Raw genomic sequence first — 20,594 nt, 5'->3', positions numbered from 1 at the left:
GCTCTCTCAGTTTCTTCGTGGTCATTTTCCCAATTGTGTGGACTACAGACTAGTCATTCAAGATTGCACATTTGTCTGTATAGGTTGCGCAGTTGTATTTTAAACAACCACTTTGATGAACATATGTGATTTTGGTACAGATGACGTCCTACCTTGAATGATTACAGCAAGCATTTAGCTTTTCGTATGTCTGAGTGTAATCCACAAAGTGTGTAAAAAGACTAGCTAAGTATTGCAAAAAGCTCATTAGGAATAAATACAATGATGAATGATTCATTTTTCCAGCCTAATTGTAAGAAATGTCACGTCTTTATATTCAGAAGATTTGTATATACTTAGCAGGGATAGAAAACTGACATATGTAAACCCTTGTCCTCCACTTTTAGATTCACAGGAAAACATATCACAGCCACTGGAACAAGGTTTATATTCTTTATTTTCCAAAATAGATAACAATCAGCATATGATTTTGCAATATTTCAAGCTAATTTGAGTAAAACCATGCAATTCAAGCATTTTTTTTGATGTTTCCAAGTGAATTTAAAGAAAAAAATGCTTGCTACTTTGAGAATGGACCTGTTTATCCTGTTCTTCAAGGCAGTGACTGAGATTAGGAAACAACAATAAATGACTTATTTTATATCACTTATTCAATTATATTAATTGTTTATGTTTCCAAAGCTTTCAGATATCTAATTGAAACATGGAGATGAGATCTGAAACATATTCTTGTCATCTCCCATCTCAAATGAGAAGAAAGGATTAAGGCTATCTATAATGAAAAAAATTTATTTTGCCAAAAGAAGCTGAAAAAATAATGGTTTATAGTATATTAAAATTTTGTCCTGATTATTGGAATTAGATAAAGTCTTGAATTAACTGATTTTCAGAAAGTATATTATAATCGCCTTTTAAGACAGCTTTTGCAGTAAAAACCTAGGGCAACTATATCCATAATAATATATAAAAATCACAAATTGTGAATGAAAAAAAGTCAATGGAATATAAAAAGGTTCACTGAGAGAAAATTAAAGATTGTCATTTTACCATGAAATATTCTCTGTTGGTAACTCTATCTCAAGAGCAGATTTCACAGGTAACTGGAGGCATTCACCATGAACACTTTCATCTGCAGTGTGTTCCTATGTTGAAAGAGCTACTCCTAGGGCAGGACCTGTTCCTACTTTCCAGAAACCACTGTCTAGACTGCTTGTTGCAATGACAGTTTTTGCAGCACAGAACCTGTGCAATACGAGAGTGCATTAAGACCGAGAACTCAGTTCACATAAGGCCATGACCAGTAATCAGGGAGTACCAACCCCACCCAGCAGTGCAACAGCAAAGCTTTCTGAATTAACCTGTCAAAGACTCGGTTGTCCAAAACTCATGTGAGTCAGTTATTTGATTAAGGTAAGAATGGGTCGGCTGGGATAGGGAATGGTTAAGGGGCTGATGTTATCCTGAACTATGCTAAAAACGAAAAAGCAGTATATAGTTACTGGTGTGCTCAGACTTTGCAAGTAGCCCGGCTGTACAAAGAGCATCATGCTGCTTCACCAGGTAACTATATAACTAAGATCATTGCTGTACATTTCACAGATTAAATGCAAAAACAAAGTAAAGAAATACAAAGAAATAGCAGCTTGCGAAAATGTATGATTATTTACATTGCCAGATGTACAGACAATTGAGATGCCAGTTTTCAGTCATATCTTTACATGGATCAAATGCCATCCCATCTCCTTCTCAAGGCAACAAACCCATTATTTCTACAGAAATGCATAAAAGAATGTTGAGGATGCGCATATCTACTTCCAGTTCTCATTTATAAGTTATCAACAGTAGTGTCTTGTGAGGAAGTGCTTTCATTTCATCTAGCAAAATCAGCTACTCAGATTATTTCGTATGCTCTTGTTTTTTGTTTTTTTGGGTTTTTTGGGGTGTTTTTTTTGGTGTTTTTTTTTTTTTTAAATTTAATTTTATTTTTTAAAATTGGTTTTGTTGGGTTTTTTTGTTCACTGATCTGAGATTGCATCAAACTGGCATGTTTACCTATTGGAAATTTGGGTTGCCTTAGTTTCATGAGTGGCATCTCACATCATAGCTTTTCTTCTAATTTATGCTAATAGCAAATAGTTGGCTGGTATATTCTCCATTTACATGGTTTTCACTGCAAGTCAATCTGAATTGCCCACAGAAGAAAAATATAAGTACTAAAATTATTTCATTTGTTTCTTGGGATCTTCATGTTGGTAAAGCACTGTTTTTCCTCACTTTTGCCATGTTGTTTCACTTTCTCTGCTCACTTTGGGCTTTAGGAAGTGAAGAGTTTGTACTTCATCAACAGGCAGGGCAAACAGACCAAGCATTTACTGCTTCAAGTTAAATAGAAATATTCATCATTAACATGACTTGTGGAGTCAACTTACTGATAGTATATTGAGCTGCTCCAAGTAAGTGTGAGCTTCAGGCTACACTGGTCAATGAGACATAAAAATAGCACCAGTCACAGAGCACATTTTCATGACTTAGTGAGGCTTTTTCCTGTCAGCAATTTGATTGAACGTTAAAAAGAAATGATTTAGGATTGCAGGTAGACTTGCAATCTTGCTGATATAAGAGCTACATTCAACCTTTCACTCCCTAGATAAGATTAAATGGAAAACAGACTCACTTCTATGCTGAGCAGGTAGGTAAAGAAAAACAAGAAGAGCAAAAGAGGCAGGAAAACACACACACACGCCCACACACACAATCGTGTCAACACTTTGTTAACATTGCAGCGTTTCCACGAGAAATGGGGCACTTTTACATTTCTACCTTTGTCAAACACAGTTCATTACTGCTTGTTTTGCCTCTGCCCCATGGAAACATTTTCCAGGTACACGTGTCCAAGTGGATCACATTCTTGCAATGACAAGTACCACTGTAACTACTGTGGACCTCAGCAGAAAATATAAAGTGCAAAATGTGAGTGATCACGGGACTCAGTCTCTCTACTGCCCTGGTTTCCTTGTCCTTCTCTTGGAAGTCTTTGAGTGAGTCTTTTCTTCCTTGTTTGAAGGGGGATTAGTGGGAAATTGCAGTCCAAATCCATTAGGTCCATTTAGGAAGACACATTGAAAGTAGCGGACAGGAGCTAGGAAAACAAGGAAGAGATGGTTAATGACTTCCGAACTGAGGCCATGAATCTATTCTATGTTCTTTCAGAAAATATCTGTATAGCTTCATTCCCATTGAGTTATAACATCACAAATCTCTAGTGTGATTACAAGCCAGGTTCCACACATCAACAAGATTTTACCTGAAAGGCTCAGTGAGACATCTTTGTAGCACAGGATGAGAAATTATTGACAATTTCACACTTAAATCTATTATTCCTCTAGTGTTATAGTCCTACTTCTCCCAGAATATTTGCATTTTGGGATAGCTGAATGGAAGTCCCCAAAATTTACACATATATTTTCTGATTTTATATTTCACAGTGACTTTCAGATACACTGAGGAGTTCCAGAAGGACTCACATCTAATAAAGATAATGACATATTTTATTAGGCTTCAAATGAGTTATCTTTTATTCTGAATAAAGGGATCATAAATGACAGTACTTCTTTCCTAGTCCTTCACAATCAGGGAGGTTTTCTCCCTTTTGATTTTTGAGCACTAGTCTGTGTAGTTGCCCTTATTTCCATTAGGTTTTAAAAGTGTTCAGGAACTCATTAGCACAGATGGAATTGACCTAATTTGTTCCAAAAGCTGAGTTTTGCACTCTGAGATTAACATTGACAAGCTTTTAAAAGATAACTTTTAGTCAGTTATGTGTTTGGGAAAATGACTGGAGGAATGTTGGCACCTGAAACAAGTTAGTTTTCATGCAATTAATTTTCTGATGACTTCTTCTTTCCTCTGCTGTTCATTCCATATTAAAAAAAATTAGCTGTTCCCTGAGGCAGTTCTAAACTGAGATGGGCTCCATAGCTTCCAGTGTTATAAACTGAGGTGCAGGGTTTATTTATTGACTGCCAAGTCACAGTAAATGGTGGAACACAGAGAGGAGTGTCAGAAATGCCGATATATTCAGTCCAGTTATATTATCCTCTATGGTCTTCTTGCCCAACTCATGAGAAGATTAAGTTTTGCTATCTAAAAAGCACACTTCAAAATGGAGTTGGAAATCAGATCAGTCATCTGACTTACTGCTTTTCCACTAAATCTAAGAACGGAAACAATTTTTTCCCCAAAATTTTCAGTATTTCTGATGTTCTTCTGTGGAATGAATTTGAGATTTCTTCAGAAAACAGAGACAAAGCAACTGGTATGACTAGAGTTCACAGCCTAAATCTGACAGACCAAGGTTCCCTTGTGAGGCCTGACAAGCCACGGACTAGGTGCATGGTGTGGATGTGCTATGTCTTGTACCGTTGGCCATTTTACAGAGGCACTTGGGCAAGACAAGAAAGTTTCTGGGATATGTTATAGTTTCAACAATTAGACTTATTTCATACTTGAACTAAAGTAACCTTTGTGAATAAAACTAACTAAAAGCAGTATATTTCCGCAAAACCCTCTATGATTAAAAACAATGTTCTCCTACCAAATTACTCCATCAGAGATTTCTCAACCAGATCTTTAAAAAAAAACCAAAACAGAAAACCCAGTGGGTGCCAGTTTGATAAAGAGAAATACCTTACAGGAAAAAAGCTGCCAATTAAAAACTCACCTTGTGCTGTTTAAATGGAAAGTATTTCTGCATATTACTCTTATGGATATAAAAACTAAAACAAAAAAATCAATAACTCTCTCTTCTTTATGAAGAAGCCAAGTATGGCATCATGCATTTTCTAGCCCCAATAAATACAAATAAATAGTTTACTTAAGGGGAAAAAACCCCACAAACTACTCCTCTATGTTTTACATGCAGTCAGAAAGTAAAAAGTTAGCTCTTTACATACTTTCACAAAGTCCTGGTACATTCTAGCTTATATAGCTACACAAGCATTTTAAACATGGTTAAATATTGTAATGATAGCATGTCTGACACCACAGTGTTTTCCAGAGGTGTTATCTGATTGTCATTCTAAAATCACTAGTAGTACTGGCCACCGCAACCATTTAACTTGAAAATCTGATTTACAGTCTATTGTTAAAAGTCACTAAATTCATGGATGGTAAGGGAAAGGGTGAATTTTCAGATTTTTGCAACTTGGCCAAGAGCCACAATCTAATTATGTGGGCTGTAATGCTAAATTTGAAAAATAGGCAGAGAAAATAATTATTTTAAAAATAAAATCTAAAATGTATGTGTATTTGAAATGTGTAATGCTAAAGGATCACCCTTGACTGTGTTATTTCTGAGACACCTATAATGTTTTTGAAATGAGCCCTGTTGTTTGGCTACTATGTACTTAAGTGCAACATTTTGAAGTGACATTCAATTGTTTATATAGCCTGTCACTTATCACCAGTTTTCAGAAAATATCAGGAAAATGTAAGATAAAATAGAAACTCAGGAGAGATAAGGATGGTAGCAATTACTTTCATTAAGTTTGCCTGCTACTTCCTTTCATAAGACTCTAATTCCAGTAACTTAACTTGTTACCATATTTAACTACCTGTGGTGAAACTTTCAATGCTGAAATTAGCTGCCAGTTGAGCTTGGTTTTTGGCAAAGAACTCCAAAATAACAATGTAGGTATATTTAAAAAAACCCCAACAAACAGCTAGGAAAAAAAAAAGATTTTCTTTTTGTGGTATAAAAAATCTTTTCTTTAAAAAGTGTGAGTATCCTAGCAGCCTAGAGGCAGAATGTTGAGGGTAGAAGACTGTGGTGGAGACTGTGATTGCTCAAGCAAAACAAGTGGTCTGCCATGGTAGGACACTAACACTAATCTAGCAAAATGACTAGTCCAGGTGATTCTTCGTGTGACTGGAAGAAAAAATGGGTGACATACAACTTGACCAAAGAGTTTGAGGAAAAAAATGGACATAACTTTATGAAGAGACTGTGGCCAAGTGGTTGGAAAGTGATAGGGGAACCTCATGGTAAGAGGGGAGACAAGGGCCGGAGATTATGACAGATAGGAAAAACAAAGTAAGAATTACTTTTTGGACAAACTGAGAGTGTGAAAGCCTGAAGAGTAGGAGTAAAGTAGGATAAACATTACAAATGGGATGGGAATAAGAACATGGGGACTAGAAAAGGTAGGATATGTACAAGAATTTTTAAGATAAGGAGGAAAAAACAATCACACTTCTTCCAGAAGTGTGTAAGGGGTTTGAGGCTCAAACAGCTATGAATATTGCAGCATCCTGTCTTCCAAAACCAGTGTTTTGGACAATCAGTCTGCTGTCAGCCAGAAGTCAAAAACACCGGTAAAACACTTTATCCCTTTTTAGTGCTCACACATTTCATGAATGACAACCTAATTCTGTTGGAAAATATTCCTTTAGTGCAAATGACAGGAGCCCTTGTTAAGGGTCCAGACCTTAGGGTCTGTGTGGGCTGTAACATCAGGCTCTGAACTGGCATGTATCAGTGACAGGGCCAAAGGCTCCTTCCACACTGAAACTGACAGAAGTCTCCTCTCCTCTGTGGTGTGAGTGAAGCAGTGTGAGGAATTAATCTGTAGGAGGTTTCTCCTAGCCTCTGAGGCATAGGCAAAACTACAGTCACTGAGAAATTTAGTTGTAACAACTTTTCACTGGAGAAAAACTTTCTGGGAAAAGATACAGATTCTGCTATTAAAAAAAAAAAAAAAAAAAATCAAAGTCCACAAAAGAATTAATTAAAACTCTTTATTGACTGTTTCATCTTGAGGAAGGCTATACGAAAAAAAGAAGTGCTTTTTTCATCAATACTAAACAGACTATAGCAGAGGATTTAAAATATCCAAAGATCCAAAAGCAACTTTATAAATAACAAGTGGTATATGAAACAAAAATTTGGAAACTCTACCTTTTGATTTTCAAAACTTTTAAATGAAACTTTTGTGAAATTATTTGGAAAATCTACAAATATTTCAAAAAAAAATTATTTTATTTTTTAACTGGAATGTCATTAGAATGAATCTGAAATGTTTCACTGAAATGAAAAGTCCCCATTTTTTTCAATTTTTGTTGAGGGGGTTAGACAAACTAAAGCACAATGCTTCATGGATTTATCCTGATATTAAGGCAATGTTTATACATCAGTAAATTAAGCAGATTCACTTGCTAAAAGATTGAACTGTTTTGATACATTGTATGGCATGTGAGATCTAGTAGCTACTGATTTCAGAGTACAAGATTTAGTAAGCAAGGTGTTATACTTCCAAATGTAGGTACAGAAAGAGGGCATTTTCAGGTTTTGGATGGTAGTCAAACTATTAAAAAAGGCCTTTTTTTTTTCCATACTGTCTTTGTAGATTGCTTCGTATTAATTCTCCCAATACAAACCCACTCATTTATGAAAGAAAATTTCATCAGCATGCTTTGCTGGGATGGATCTTTTATATTTAATCTAAGCAAGCAACCAGAGTTTGAAGCAGACATATTGCAAATGTCTGTCGGGTTTGTCCTTTTTTAAAAATTATATTTTCTGGTAAATATCTCATATATTGTCTTTCTTCTTTATGGCTGATGAGATTCACACCTTCTGTAAATGGGATGGTCTGTCTTTAGCATGTTCTAAGCAAAACAAAGTCAGCTGCCCATATAGAAAATCTATGCAGAAGGACATGGTTTCAGAATTATGCTTTTTGCTATGTGCTCTTTCACTATTGATCCCTAAGTCACATGCACCTCACACAGAGAGTTGGTTTCAAGAAATGTATGGAATATTGCAAGACCACTCTCCTGGTGCTTTCAATTCTCCAGCAGAAAGGAGAAAACCTGTCTATTGAGGTCCCTCTGGATGGCAACGTGGCCCTCTCTGTATTAGCCATTCCCCCCCAGTATTGTGTCATCTGTAAACTTGCTGGGGGTACACACTGCCGCATCATCCAGATCACTAATGATAAATGGAACCAGTACTGACCCCTGGGTTACCCTGCTACTTATTGGCCTGCAACTACACTTCCTGCCACTGATCACCACCCCCTGGGCCTGTTTTAGCCAGTTTTCAATCCACCTCATGGTCTGCTCATCTAGTCCGTACTTCATCAGCTTCTCTATGAGAATCCTGTGGGAGACAGTGCCAAAAGCCTTACTGATGACAAGGTAAACAATATCCACTGCTCTCCCCTGGTCTCCCAAGCCAGTCATTTCATCATAGAAGGTTATCAGGTTGGTCAAGCATGACTTTCCCTTTGTGAACCCATGCTGACTATTCCTGATCAACTTCTTGTCCTTCATGTGTCTGGCAATGGTTTCCAGGATTAGCTGCTCTACCACCTTCCTAGGGATTGAGGTGAGTCTGAACAGCCTGTAGTTCCCTGGGTCCTTCTTGCCCTTTTTGAAGACAGGAGCAACACACACTTTCTGCCAGTCCTCAGGCACCTTCCCAGTTGCCATGATTGTTCAATGATTATTAATTTTGCTTTGAGGATCTAGAATGCAAATTACATAATATTAATTGATAATTGTTCTCTTTAAGCCTATTGAAAGGAAAAGATGACAGGTAAAAGACAACTAGCTGATTCAAGTCCCAGTAAGGGATGAGAAACAAGAGAACAAATACAATCCCAAAGCCATCAGATTGTTGGAACAGTTAAACACTGATTTTATATACTGTTCCATTTCCACATATAAGGCAAAGATACCAGCAGAATTGATTTGGCTGAGAACCAGCAGACAGGCTCACAGAAGTCCAAATACATCCCAGAATCAGATCTAACTTTCAAAGTGTGCACATCTATTATATCCCCTACAGATACTGTTATGGCGACATCCACAAGTCCTTTACCATCCCAGATTGCTCTGTGTCTCACTCCTGGCAAAGGCAGTGAAGAGTTAAATCCACCTGTGTATGGCATAAATAATTAATTTATGTGAATCTGTATGGACTATTAAAATCAATGTATGAGAAAGATTTACACTCGGGTTTGAATATTGCTTAACAGGTGGTTACAGTTTTTTGCCTTATGGTGGCTTACATTGGTTAACAGTCTTTATTTACTGTCTGGGCAGAAAGATTCACACTCAGTCATTTACATTTCCAAAGCATGAGAAAGCAGACACTGATGAAATGACAGTAAGATCCCAAATATTTCTCTGTTGAGAGAAGGATTAAGAAATTACTGGGAAAGAGAGGAGTTTTAATTCTGAATCCATCACCAAAAGAACCTTCCATACAAAGGGAATAAAGGGGTCCTCAACCAGGGATCCCCTTCTGTGACAAATCTGGATGGGGAAAGATTTTCATGAGAAGCCCAGTCACCAGGACACAGACTATTAAGCATTTGTCAGCTAATTAAAAGAACCCTGTAGTGGAAGAGTCACTATTAAAGCTCAGTGTTAGGTAAGCACTGACTTGTTCATTTTATGCTGCATATTTATGCCTTTATAGATCCTTATACCCTAAGCAGTCTATTTTGGAATTGATTTAGCTGAAGTAGTTCTTTAAGAAAATTCATGAATATGAGGGAACTCCATAGTTAAAGATGTGGTGGATCTTAAAAGTCAGGGTGCTGGGACTCTGTAAAAGAGTTTGGCTTCCTATGCATTGATCCACAGTTTCCAAAGGATGATAGGCTCTAACTCCACTTAAAGAGCGTGTCTGGTTTGGGAATTGGTAATTCAGGGACTAAAGAGAAAAAACAGTTTTCATTTCCTTCTTTAGCTGTATGAAGTTAAATATGGGAACATATTTAAACTCTAAGGATGTCCAGGGACCTTGTGATAATTTTCAAGAAAGCTTCTTCTGAGTTAATATAATTTAGTATCATTTTAAAGATGACTACTAAGGTGTAGCTTTCTACCACTCAAAGTGCTGAACTACCATTCAAGTGTCTACTGAAGCAATGAGAGTTTTGTGTAAGGAATTATGGTGATATAAACAAACAAATAAATGTATTTTTTTATGATAGTCTTTTAAAAAACTGATCTTATAAGGAAAGGGGGTAGAAAATTCAGACAGGAATAAAATTTACTAATCCTAAAGAATACAAAGGTGTTCCTGTTTATGTTTTACAATGGTTAAAGTCCCATTTCTATAAGGCTCAGACAGCTGTTTTTAAGGCCGGTCACCCAATACAATATTCATTAAAAAGCAATAGCTTTTAGCAATAACAGTTTGGTTATTAGGGAAAAATTACAGAGAATGTGTGAGGAAACAATTTTTATTACTACTGTTTTCTAGTTTGAATCAAATTTCTTCACTAATAGAATTAAACAATTCAACAAAGCAGAAAAATTCAGGCAATCATAGCATTAGAAACAACTAATTAGTAAGCAATTTTAAGTAAGAGGAAAGTATCAACAATTGCACTCATTTCTTTCTGATTGCTTCTCAGGAGTGCACATACTGTGTTTTAGTTCAGCAATCAAAACTGAACCACACAAGAACAAAGAAAACTTGTTCTGACAACTGGGGAGTTGAAATTTTTTTTGCTTACTAGAGGGCAAGAGAGACAAGCATTTCCCCCCTTGCTCTGCTTCTTTCCCTATCAAATAATCTGGGCTCTTTCCCTTAACATTTCAGTGAAATTACAGTATGACAACCTGGGCAGAGAAAGCACAGGGGCAGATGGGGAAGTGAAGCGGTGTGAAATCCTTGCTAAATATCACAAATTTTTGCCTTCACACCTTCTAAAATAAGTGTATAAGTCTTTGTGCTTAACGGCACTGTGTAACTGACATTTAATTAAATCCCATTTCTCTGAATAGCAAAGCTGAATGCTGAGGGCCTATGCGGGAGACCAAATACTGTTTTCTTAAATTCAGAACATGGTCCATGTTTAGATACTGGCTATTCAAAGCAACACAGTTTTCTTCAAAAATTAGATTTATCTTTTTTTGATAAATTCTTTTCAACTCCTTTCTTATTATTGACCGTGCTGTAGAGCCACACTACCGCCATTCTCAGGAAGTACAATGCTTAATGGGAAGGAGGAAGGGGAAAAGAAGAGAAGAAAGCTTTTATATGTCCATTACACATAAGCAAGAACTATCACTACCACTTTAAATCAATTCTATATATCTAAAAACATCCCCTTAAAATGACATTTTTCTAGCATTGTATAGACAATGTGTAGACAGGGAAAAAAAGAAATTGTCCCATGAGGATACTCCTTTTGCATCTTATTTTGCCTTGAATAAGAAAAGAAAAATAAGGATGGTTGGAAAGTATCTCTCAAAGCTACTTTCAAAGTGTCTGTGATATAACACAATTAATTGCTCATCTTTGCAGAGACCATCCAAGTTTTCATATCCATTTTTGCAGGGGGTCTGTCAGATAATAAGTTATTTAGTAAAAAGTACTAAAGATGTCTGAGCAGCAGAGTTAAATACTAGCAACAACATTGTTGTTATAGCCATGAGAACTCAGATCGCATGTTCTCATTAACGGCTCTTTTCAAGCATTGTGGGACTGCAAGGTCTGGAAAAGGTAAAATGGCTATACTTTAAAAGAATAAATACATCTCTCAAAATCAGTCCTCAACAGTGAGCAAGAAACACCTAGAAGATTGTTTTATTTCTTATCAGTGTCTGCAGTCCCAACTTACTGAGGAAATTTGCTAAATACACAAAAGAATCCAGCCTTTATTGGCATTTCAATCAGTGGGACAAAAATATTATCAGTACGTGTCTCTAATAACACTCTCTTGGTATAAAACATTGTAAGTGTATCAAATCAATAGTGCTAGAAGGTCACTCTGGTCATATTTTATGTCATTAGAGGGGAAAAATATATCCACAGTAAAATATATATATAAGATCAAAAGACCAAAGCTGGTTAAAACTAGTTATGATTTGTTGTTTTTCAAAGTCAGTGCTCTTTTTGAAACATAACAACAAAACTCCATGAATGAATCTTTATTCTAACAGAACTCATTTTTGCAGTAAAAGGTGAAATTTATTATTTCTATCTTATAGTTTGAATGTGATAGATGACACCTAACAACCATTTAAGGAAAGAAAAAAAATATGTGTTTTGTTAACTGGCTCTTGCATTGTCTAGTAAGAAGGCTTGGTGGATAAATAAGCTGTATGTTTAGAGAAAAGTGTTATATTCCATGTCAGGGTCACTGCACACAAACCATTTAACTCTCACATAAATGTGTGAATATCTCCAAAGTGACATTCCCCCAAAATTCATTAAAAAATTTTTTTGTTAGACAATAAGACCATGCAAGATGTAGCAGTGTGACATATGTGGTAATACAGACACTTCCAACAAAGCATAGCAATGATCAGAGTACACAGTCTTTATAATTTTGCTTGCACTGAGCTTTCAAAGGAGTCTGGTACTGGCATTATGTGTTTTATTAGGAAAACATAGAAACAAATGAATGAATCATTCAAGAAATTATATTTAAGACGGACCAAAAATTAATGCAGGCCTGATTCAAAGTCTATTAAAATCTGTTGGATTTTTCACAGTCTGCAGTGTTAATTACATGAGACTACAGTGGTATTTGGTGGGCAGTAATACGGAATTGGTTTTGTTGCTACTGCTCAAAAACAAAGACAGTGTCTTGATGCACTGTGTGCTGATCATGTACCTTAGGCATGCTGATGTGACGTGGCCTCTGGTGACTCATTTCTGTGGCCAGCATGTTCAACTAATGTAATTACAACATACTGCATTAAAATCAGTTTCTAATGAACTGTCAGCCACTAAAAGATTGGCTCAAACTTGACATACAAACACATTTATGCACACACAAAAAATATAAAACTGAAGAAACAGGTAAAAACAATCAGGGATCTTACTATGTTAACAAGAGTAGATACCAAATAACTGCAAGTAAATACCAGATATTTTTTCAGCTGTGAAGGCATGGGATGGAGAGAGGAGGCAAGGAGAGCGGAGGAGGAGAGAGAGGAGAGAAGAGGAGGAGAACAGTGAGTGATAAGGCAGTTAAGCAATTAATGAAAGTGAAGCTGGTGTTTGAACGATACAAGTGCTTTCTTCATTTTGGTTATCATTCTAACTGAAATCTTTATTAAATAAAGGGGTCTTTTTGGATGTGTGTAGCATTATGTGTACACATTTATCTTCGCTAGTGAGAACTTTTTTGCTGGGAGCGGTAGCACTTTTTTATGACAATAAAAAGTCAGGAAAGGCAGTGCTTGAACTATACTACTGACAAACCCTGATAGACTCAAATTCATCCTGCTTAACATCAGACACTGGATTTAGCTTCTGGCCACATGACATAATGCTATGAGACAATTCAGATTTTGAAGGGATGACCAATCCATTTGAGAAGTTTGTCTCTCATTGACCATGGAACTTGTGCAAATATGCTCCTATTTAAGTGCTCATGATAAGGAGGATTGGGTCTGTGCCTGTGTGCTACTTTACAACGAAAAATGAAGCTAAATTAGAATGTCTTCCTCACCTTGAATTTGCACAGTTCTAGGAAAAAGGAAAACCAGAAAGAAACTGTAGAAGCTCAATAAGCAGACTTCTTTAAAGTATTTCACAGCATCTTCTGTCAGTTCTGGTCTCACTAAGAATTGCATCACATAATTATGATTTGTCCACTGGATTATCATCACATACTGATGATAACCTGGAAACATGAACTCACTCCAACATCAGGATGCCTGTTTTACAGCTGGTAAATGTTTAAAACCAAAATCTTTGTTGATAAAAAAGTAAGACAGTTGCTCTGTCCTCTAAGAAATGTTCCCATTAGAAGAGAAGGAACATTAGAGGAATTATTTTCCTAAAGTTCAAGAGGGATTTGAAGAAATGGCCATTTATCTGAAACAAATATAAATAATCTCTGACTCAGAAAACTATTGAAGAATTACATTTTGTATAGAACTTTGCTTCTACAAGATATGTCATGGAAATACGTAATATGTACTTCTCTTTACTTGCAGTGTGATTTAAGAAGATAGTAAAAATAAAGGGCAAAACCAACTTAACAATGAGAAGCATTAAAATAGTAAATATTGATAGTTCATTTGTGGCGAAATCATCCAGAGACTTATAGTAAGATATATATATATATATTTTTTTATTTGACTTGTCACAATTTTATTATATATTTATAAATGCTTGGAGCCACTTAGTTTAATTTTAGCAACATGTTTTGACCCAATTAAGAGTAAGGGAATGAAATCGTTGTCCAACAGTCATAAATAGCATTACTAATTGGATTAATTTTGCAAAGTTAGGCCATTCAGATTCTCATTACTGGATCTAAACCAGCACGCTAAATAATGTATTTTTTCATAGTGTTTTTTTTCCATAGGCTGCGACCCTCATATGTTGTTTAGTTAGGCCAATTCATACCTACATTTATAGAAAATACAGGTGTTTGTCTAATAATTTGCTAGGTAAATAATTTTTAGGCTTAACATGTTAATGAATTAATTGTAAAAAAACCCAGTTTTTGATTACTTTGTTCACTGTCAACTTTTGTTCATCCTCCAACTCATCTTTTTGCAAAAGATCCTTCTTTATTTCTGGGATTTCTCTCTGGACTCTGAGTTTTCCCTTATTGTATTCCCTGGTAGAATTATGCTTGCTCCATTTTGATGTAAACAACCATTCCAAGCTCAGAGGGCACATTATCACATGTATGGGAAAGGTCTAATAATGTTTGTGGACCAAGATTTAGAGTGTACTTCAGACACCTTGAACAAGATTTAGGTTGAATGAGAGCACCTACATTTGAAGTCAGGTTTACAAACCAGCTCTCCAATGATGACAGGAAATATCCCTTCATTATGGCCTGCAAAGCTCTTCAGATATTAAACTCAGTGCTATACATGTGCATGAGCCACAAGAGCTAGCTACATACATAACTAGACATGCCTGATAGTGTAAGAATTAGACCAGAACTAGTTCTAAATTTTACCTGGTATCAGTTTGAAGCGCTATACATAAAGAGGTTTCTGAAGCAGAAACAGACTTTTATATCAAAAATATAAATCATGTCTATTAACCTCCAGTACAAATGAGTCTTGCATTAATGGATCTGGAATTGTGCAAATTAAGAGGAACAGGCAGACATATTATTCTGTAACTAGTGCCCTCCTGGGAAGTAGAAGGTATAAAGTTGAGTCTCTCCAGGTGAGGAGGGCTCTGAAAGAGTGTCAGCTAAATCCCTTGGAGAGTACACAATGACTACAACAGATATAGAGAAAATATCACCGTCACCACCATTTTCAAAGCAAAGTACTTACAGCTGCATTTTGTCAAGGGCCTGATTTTGCTGATGCGTTAGTTGTACTAAAGCATGTCTGGCAGACAGGAATTGTTAATCAAGTTTCTGGATCCTAATGAACTATTTGTAGAAACTGGGCACTAGGCCAGCAGTTTTCCCTGTTTCAAAAACAGGGATGTAGGGGCCAAAAAACTATGTGCTTGCATGGGAAGGTGCCTTATTGATGTAGAAACCTTAAGCTTTATGGAATCTCTTTGACAGACTGTTTGGGACATTAAAATCTAAAATAATGTTTTGGGTCTGACCTTATATTTTTAACAGTGGTTATCACTGTTGTTTGGCAAGGACTCTCTCTGCTTGTTAACCTTCAGGATGTATCTCTTATTACCAAATATAGCCAAAGGTAATAGAGGAGGTTAGTTTAGACCTAGGGATAGATCTCCTTCTGTAGAAGTCACAGCCAGAAGCCAAAGTGCTTCTAGATTTTCCCCATGAAGTTCTTTGTTACAAAAGATAAAACTTACGTCTGTAATTCATAATTTAGATTACAATGTCATTATGCTGAGAGGCTATCTATAAGTTTATAATTAACATAAAACCTTATGTATTGTTCTCATTTGTGGTGTGTATTTACAAATTTTGATTTTCAAAACTTATTGCAATGTGTAAGAAGTTTTCCAGTGACATTTAATCAGCTTCAGACCAGACCATAAGGATTTCATTTTACGTAGCTACCACAATATGGTTGACATTTCCCCCTTATATGGCTTTCCTATATAGGAAAAATCAGGAAGATTAATTCAAGTTAACTTTAAAAATGGATTAATTAGGCCATATAGAAGTGTTTTGTGGACACTAATACAGAATCAAAGCAGCCTCAGTGAAATTTTCATCAATTCAATTTCAAAATAGGTTAAACTAAATTAAATCAATGTCATCTTAGTTCTTGATAAATGACCACTCAACCTTCATCCTCACAATTCTAACAAACATGAAATATTGAGACATCCGTGTGTATCCACAGAATGGAGGCTGTTCTACACAGGCTCTCTTGCAAGCAGTCTTAGTACACAGCTCATCCTGCTCTCACACTGAACACTTGTACTGCAGAGCGATGAGCACCCTGGAAAATCTTAATGAGAATATCCTGCATAGACACAGGTCTTGTAAGTGAATGAGCACAGATCTGGTAAAAAAAATTTTTGAAACTTCTCAGAGTGCCAGTTCCTTCTATTAATTTCCAGCCAATGGCACACTTATTATGTCCACAAAATACAACATTGCTGAATTCTGGTGAGAAAAAAAATGAAGAATCTTTAATATAAATTATTTCAAGAATGCTATTACTTTTTTCATTATTACTTTCAGAGACACAGCTGTTACAGTTAATGGCCCCTTCCTTAATCTATATTTCTATTTCAAGAAAGGACATCACATCTTTTCTCCTCAACATTTGTTCAGCTTCTTTGATCTAGTCACATTCAAATGGTCAGCTTCAGGAGTAGGAGTTTATGCAGGTGAAGTTCTGGAAGAAGCTGCTGACAGAATACCAGAACCATCATGTACCTGAGATACACAGACTGGGTGGCAAGGACAGTAGAAAATATAGTATCTGTAGCTCATCACCTATCTATAGATGACAGCTACTTGTCCTGCACTGATGAAGTTCTTGCCTTCTCTTTTGAATATAATGCATTATTTTCAAAATTGTTCAATGCTTCTGTTTTATAGAACAGTACCAATATCTTTGTGCCTAAGGAAATAGACAAAAACTGCAGCTTCAAAATAATGAAAAACATCATATTTTCCTTCAAAGACTTCAAATGCTTCAGAACAAAGGAAAAAAATAGAATGGTCTCATTCTCTTTCAAAATAATGATCCACAGAAAAAAATCTTATACATTGTACTGCTGACAAGTTTATTTTCCCTTAGCATTGAGGATACATCCTTGATGGTCTCTCAAATGGCTCTCATTTCAAATCTCACATTAAATAGAATGTTCTGCTTTTGCAGATTTGGAAATCATCTTTACATTGGAAAATATATTACAGGAAGACAGAAAGTGCAAAGCAATAAAACAACCTTACAGTAATAAACCAATCACCATGTGCTAATACAGACATGTAATGAATTTGTCTACTAGAGTTGCTGATGTTTTTATGTTCCATTGCATAGCTTTTGCTGATAACATGATTAAATGATTCCTCTTTATGCTAGAAAACATCTGAGAACCTGTATTGCGCTCTCTCACTGAAGCAGCAGAGGAAAAATCTAGCTGAGAAATACTTTTTTTCATAAAAGTGCTAGCATAATATGTTCATATAAACTGTGTTCCAACTCGGCTTAATGATAATTTTACTTTTCCTAGAGGTACAACTTTGACTAGACAGTAAGTAAAGAAGTTCCCATGTTCAAGAAAGTTTTAAACCTCTAATAATGTATGTGGGTAGATGGATGAATTACATTAGTATTAATCTCACTATTTCTCACTTTTCATGCTCTTCCATCACAGCTTCTCTTTGTTTCTGCCACATTTGCACATCTGTGAGCTTAGATAACAGCACAATAAAAACATCAACCTGTTCAACTAACTGTATGACAAAAGCAACACACATTGTTTCCTGAGTTTTCAGCCATGAGTTCCAAGGTAATTACATTAAGCATAATCAACTTCTGATTAATTTAGATTTTCGTACTTTGGTATAATCCTTGAAACAAACTAGGACTTATAAAAGCTGTTCATATAAAGGGTATGGTAGATAGTCCTCACCACAGAGTTGAATTTATAATGCAAGAGTTAGAAAACCTGCTCCTGTGTGCTTGCAAATACATTTATTATAAGATAGAAGAAAAAAAAAGAATTTCTAAGAATTCCCATCTTTTTCATTTGGGTAAATTTCAGTCTGGGTATAGGTGTCAATTTTGACATTTAGGACAGGAGAAAGAAGGGGAAAGAATTCTAAGTAATTGCTTGCAGCTCTACAAGAGAGTGAAATGTAGTGTCTACTGCACATATGATTGTTTATGAAAGATAGAGTACTGCTTAAAATTCTGTTTAAATGTGGAACATTCTAAAATTGAAGATATATACAGCTTATTTAATTGCTTAGTTTTCTTTATCTGATTGCTTTTTAATATCAGGGAAAGGTTGAAGGACTCTGATCAAAATCTAAGAACAAGGGAATCTACTCCATTCAGCTTTTGAAAGCTGAAAAAAGATTTACTATTTACAATTTTAGATTAGCTCAGAATGTGCAAATCCTTTTCTACTTCCATTTATCAGTAAAAAGTATTAGTATTCAGTGCACTGGGGAAAATGCACTGGCTTCATCTGCAAACAGAACAGACAGAAGCTATCAAGTTCTAACTCAAGACCTAGGATTTGGTCTCAACTTTTAAATTCTCAATTTGAGCAAATAACAAAGAACAACATTCATAAAGAGAAATCACTTTGATGTTCTGAAAATCTTTCATCCATTGTCTGAAAATTAACTTATCCTTTTCAGTGGACAAAGAATAGTTTGAAAATACTTACATAGTAAGTTCTGTTTGCAAAGCTAGTTATGAACAATGGTTTGCACAGAGCTGCTTATGATCTGGAAAATATCCAGTCAAGAATAACTGCACAATGATAATGTACAATTAAATTCACCAGTCATAACAATTACTGTAAATGAAAGCCACAGTAACACAGTTTTTGAATGCTGTAAACTTTGCAGGAGTGTGGGGTGCAGAAGAAAGACAACTGGTAGACAAATTTTAGTACATTCCTGTTTTACACTGAATTTGGATTTTTGCACCATAAGATAATTCTTTTACCTCCTGACAAAATCTTTGGTTTACCTTACTGGTTATTTATTAAGATTAGCACTACTTGATCTGTATGAATTCTATATTAATAAAATAGTAACTTTTTGTTAGCATAGATTCTACCTCTGTATCTATCATATAACAACAGAATCATTAAGAAGAATTAAACTCTATATCTGACTTTTTAAGTCCGTACTCCTGATTAAAAAAAAAAAAAAAGATGGAAAAATAAAGTTAAGCTATTCTTTTATGTAGTTGTCCTTATACAACAGTGTTGTGAGCCATGTGTGCAAATATTTTCATACAAATACACATGCTAACATTTGGATGCTTGATCTTAGCATTTAATTTGCATTTTCTCTTCCTTGATGTCAGATCGTTCTGTAATTGTTTTATACCTAGCTACCTTTTTTATTATTTTTCAAATACTTTAAGTTTATACATATGGATAAATAGATATTTCTAAATACATAGATACATATAACTACACATACGTTACACAGTTTATATCATGTACATAGGACTCTAAAGCATTCTACTTACAGTAAAAGAGATAAAAAAGACATATACAACAAAATAGTCTGGATAACTAGAGGTGAACTTCTTTCCTCAGTAGTTTAAGACAACAAAGTTGCACTGGGAGAATTCATACTAATATTTAGTTCCTCTTTTCTGTGTAAACCAGTTACACCTCACAGGTGAGATTAAAGACTTTGATCCTTATCTGTCATGAATCAGTGCAGTTCCACTGACATCACAGGGATTAAATTATACTAGTGAAGAATCTGGAACATATTTTTATTTTTATTGTAAACTAGGAAAAACATGGAGATAACCAATAACACAATGCAGTGAGATTTCTTTCTAAGACATTTATTCACCTTTTTTTGCAGGGGGTTGGGGCAGAGGGCACACTGTGATGGGAGGCAATATTTATTAATGTGAGAGAAAAGAAACTGAACAAGTTTCTTCTTATGTGGTTTTGTTATGAAACAGATTTTCAGTGAGGAGCATATGTTTGTTTTAAATAATGCACTACCAAATTAATTACAGGCTACTTGGTTTATAATGGAATGAGCTGAATATATGTTTATAAATTTAGGAAGGTGGTAAAGGAATACCATTTGAGCAAATCATTCTCCACGGGAAAGATGTTTATGAATTTGATTTACTTGGCTTGCCTCACATCTTGTCCCCTAGACTTGAATGAGAGATGTGAAAAGATTGCAAGTGTAATCTCCTTTAAAAAAAAATCAAAAACCACAGCCAAGAACTGAAAAAGAAAAAGTGAAATTTGGAAAGGAAAACCAAGTTTCTTTACAGTAAAGGAAAATCATGTACCTGATGTCAGGTTGTGATGTCGTGGAGCTTCTTTTATTGGCGGGACTCCTAAAGAACAAAACATAGATGATAAATTAATCTTCAGTTTCAGGCAAAAATGTTTAAATACATTTCAGTAAGAAATATACTAGTTTCCTGGAATCAACTCACAGATAGGAATCTCTATAAAACAGTTT

At 35.4% G+C, this 20,594-nt stretch overlaps 1 protein-coding gene across 6 annotated transcripts in view; it reads right to left on the bottom strand.

Annotated features, from left to right (window-relative positions):
• Nucleotides 1-418: 418 nt before the first annotated feature.
• The window catches only part of TRDN (triadin), a 244,571-nt gene continuing 224,395 nt past the window's right edge, over nucleotides 419-20,594 (bottom strand). For all 6 annotated transcript variants that reach the window (XM_074819208.1, XM_074819204.1, XM_074819207.1 and 3 more), the window contains 2 exons: nucleotides 20,419-20,466; nucleotides 419-3,139 (listed from right to left, as the gene is read on the bottom strand). In XM_074819208.1, the coding sequence (XP_074675309.1) occupies nucleotides 2,997-3,139; nucleotides 20,419-20,466 (191 nt within the window). In that variant the 3' untranslated portion in view covers nucleotides 419-2,996. The remainder of the gene's footprint in view (nucleotides 3,140-20,418; nucleotides 20,467-20,594) is intronic.

Source organism: Strix aluco, chromosome 3 (assembly GCF_031877795.1).
Source record: "Strix aluco isolate bStrAlu1 chromosome 3, bStrAlu1.hap1, whole genome shotgun sequence".
Taxonomy (NCBI): Eukaryota; Metazoa; Chordata; class Aves; order Strigiformes; family Strigidae; genus Strix; species Strix aluco.
This window is presented reverse-complemented; position numbering and strand designations above follow the sequence as displayed.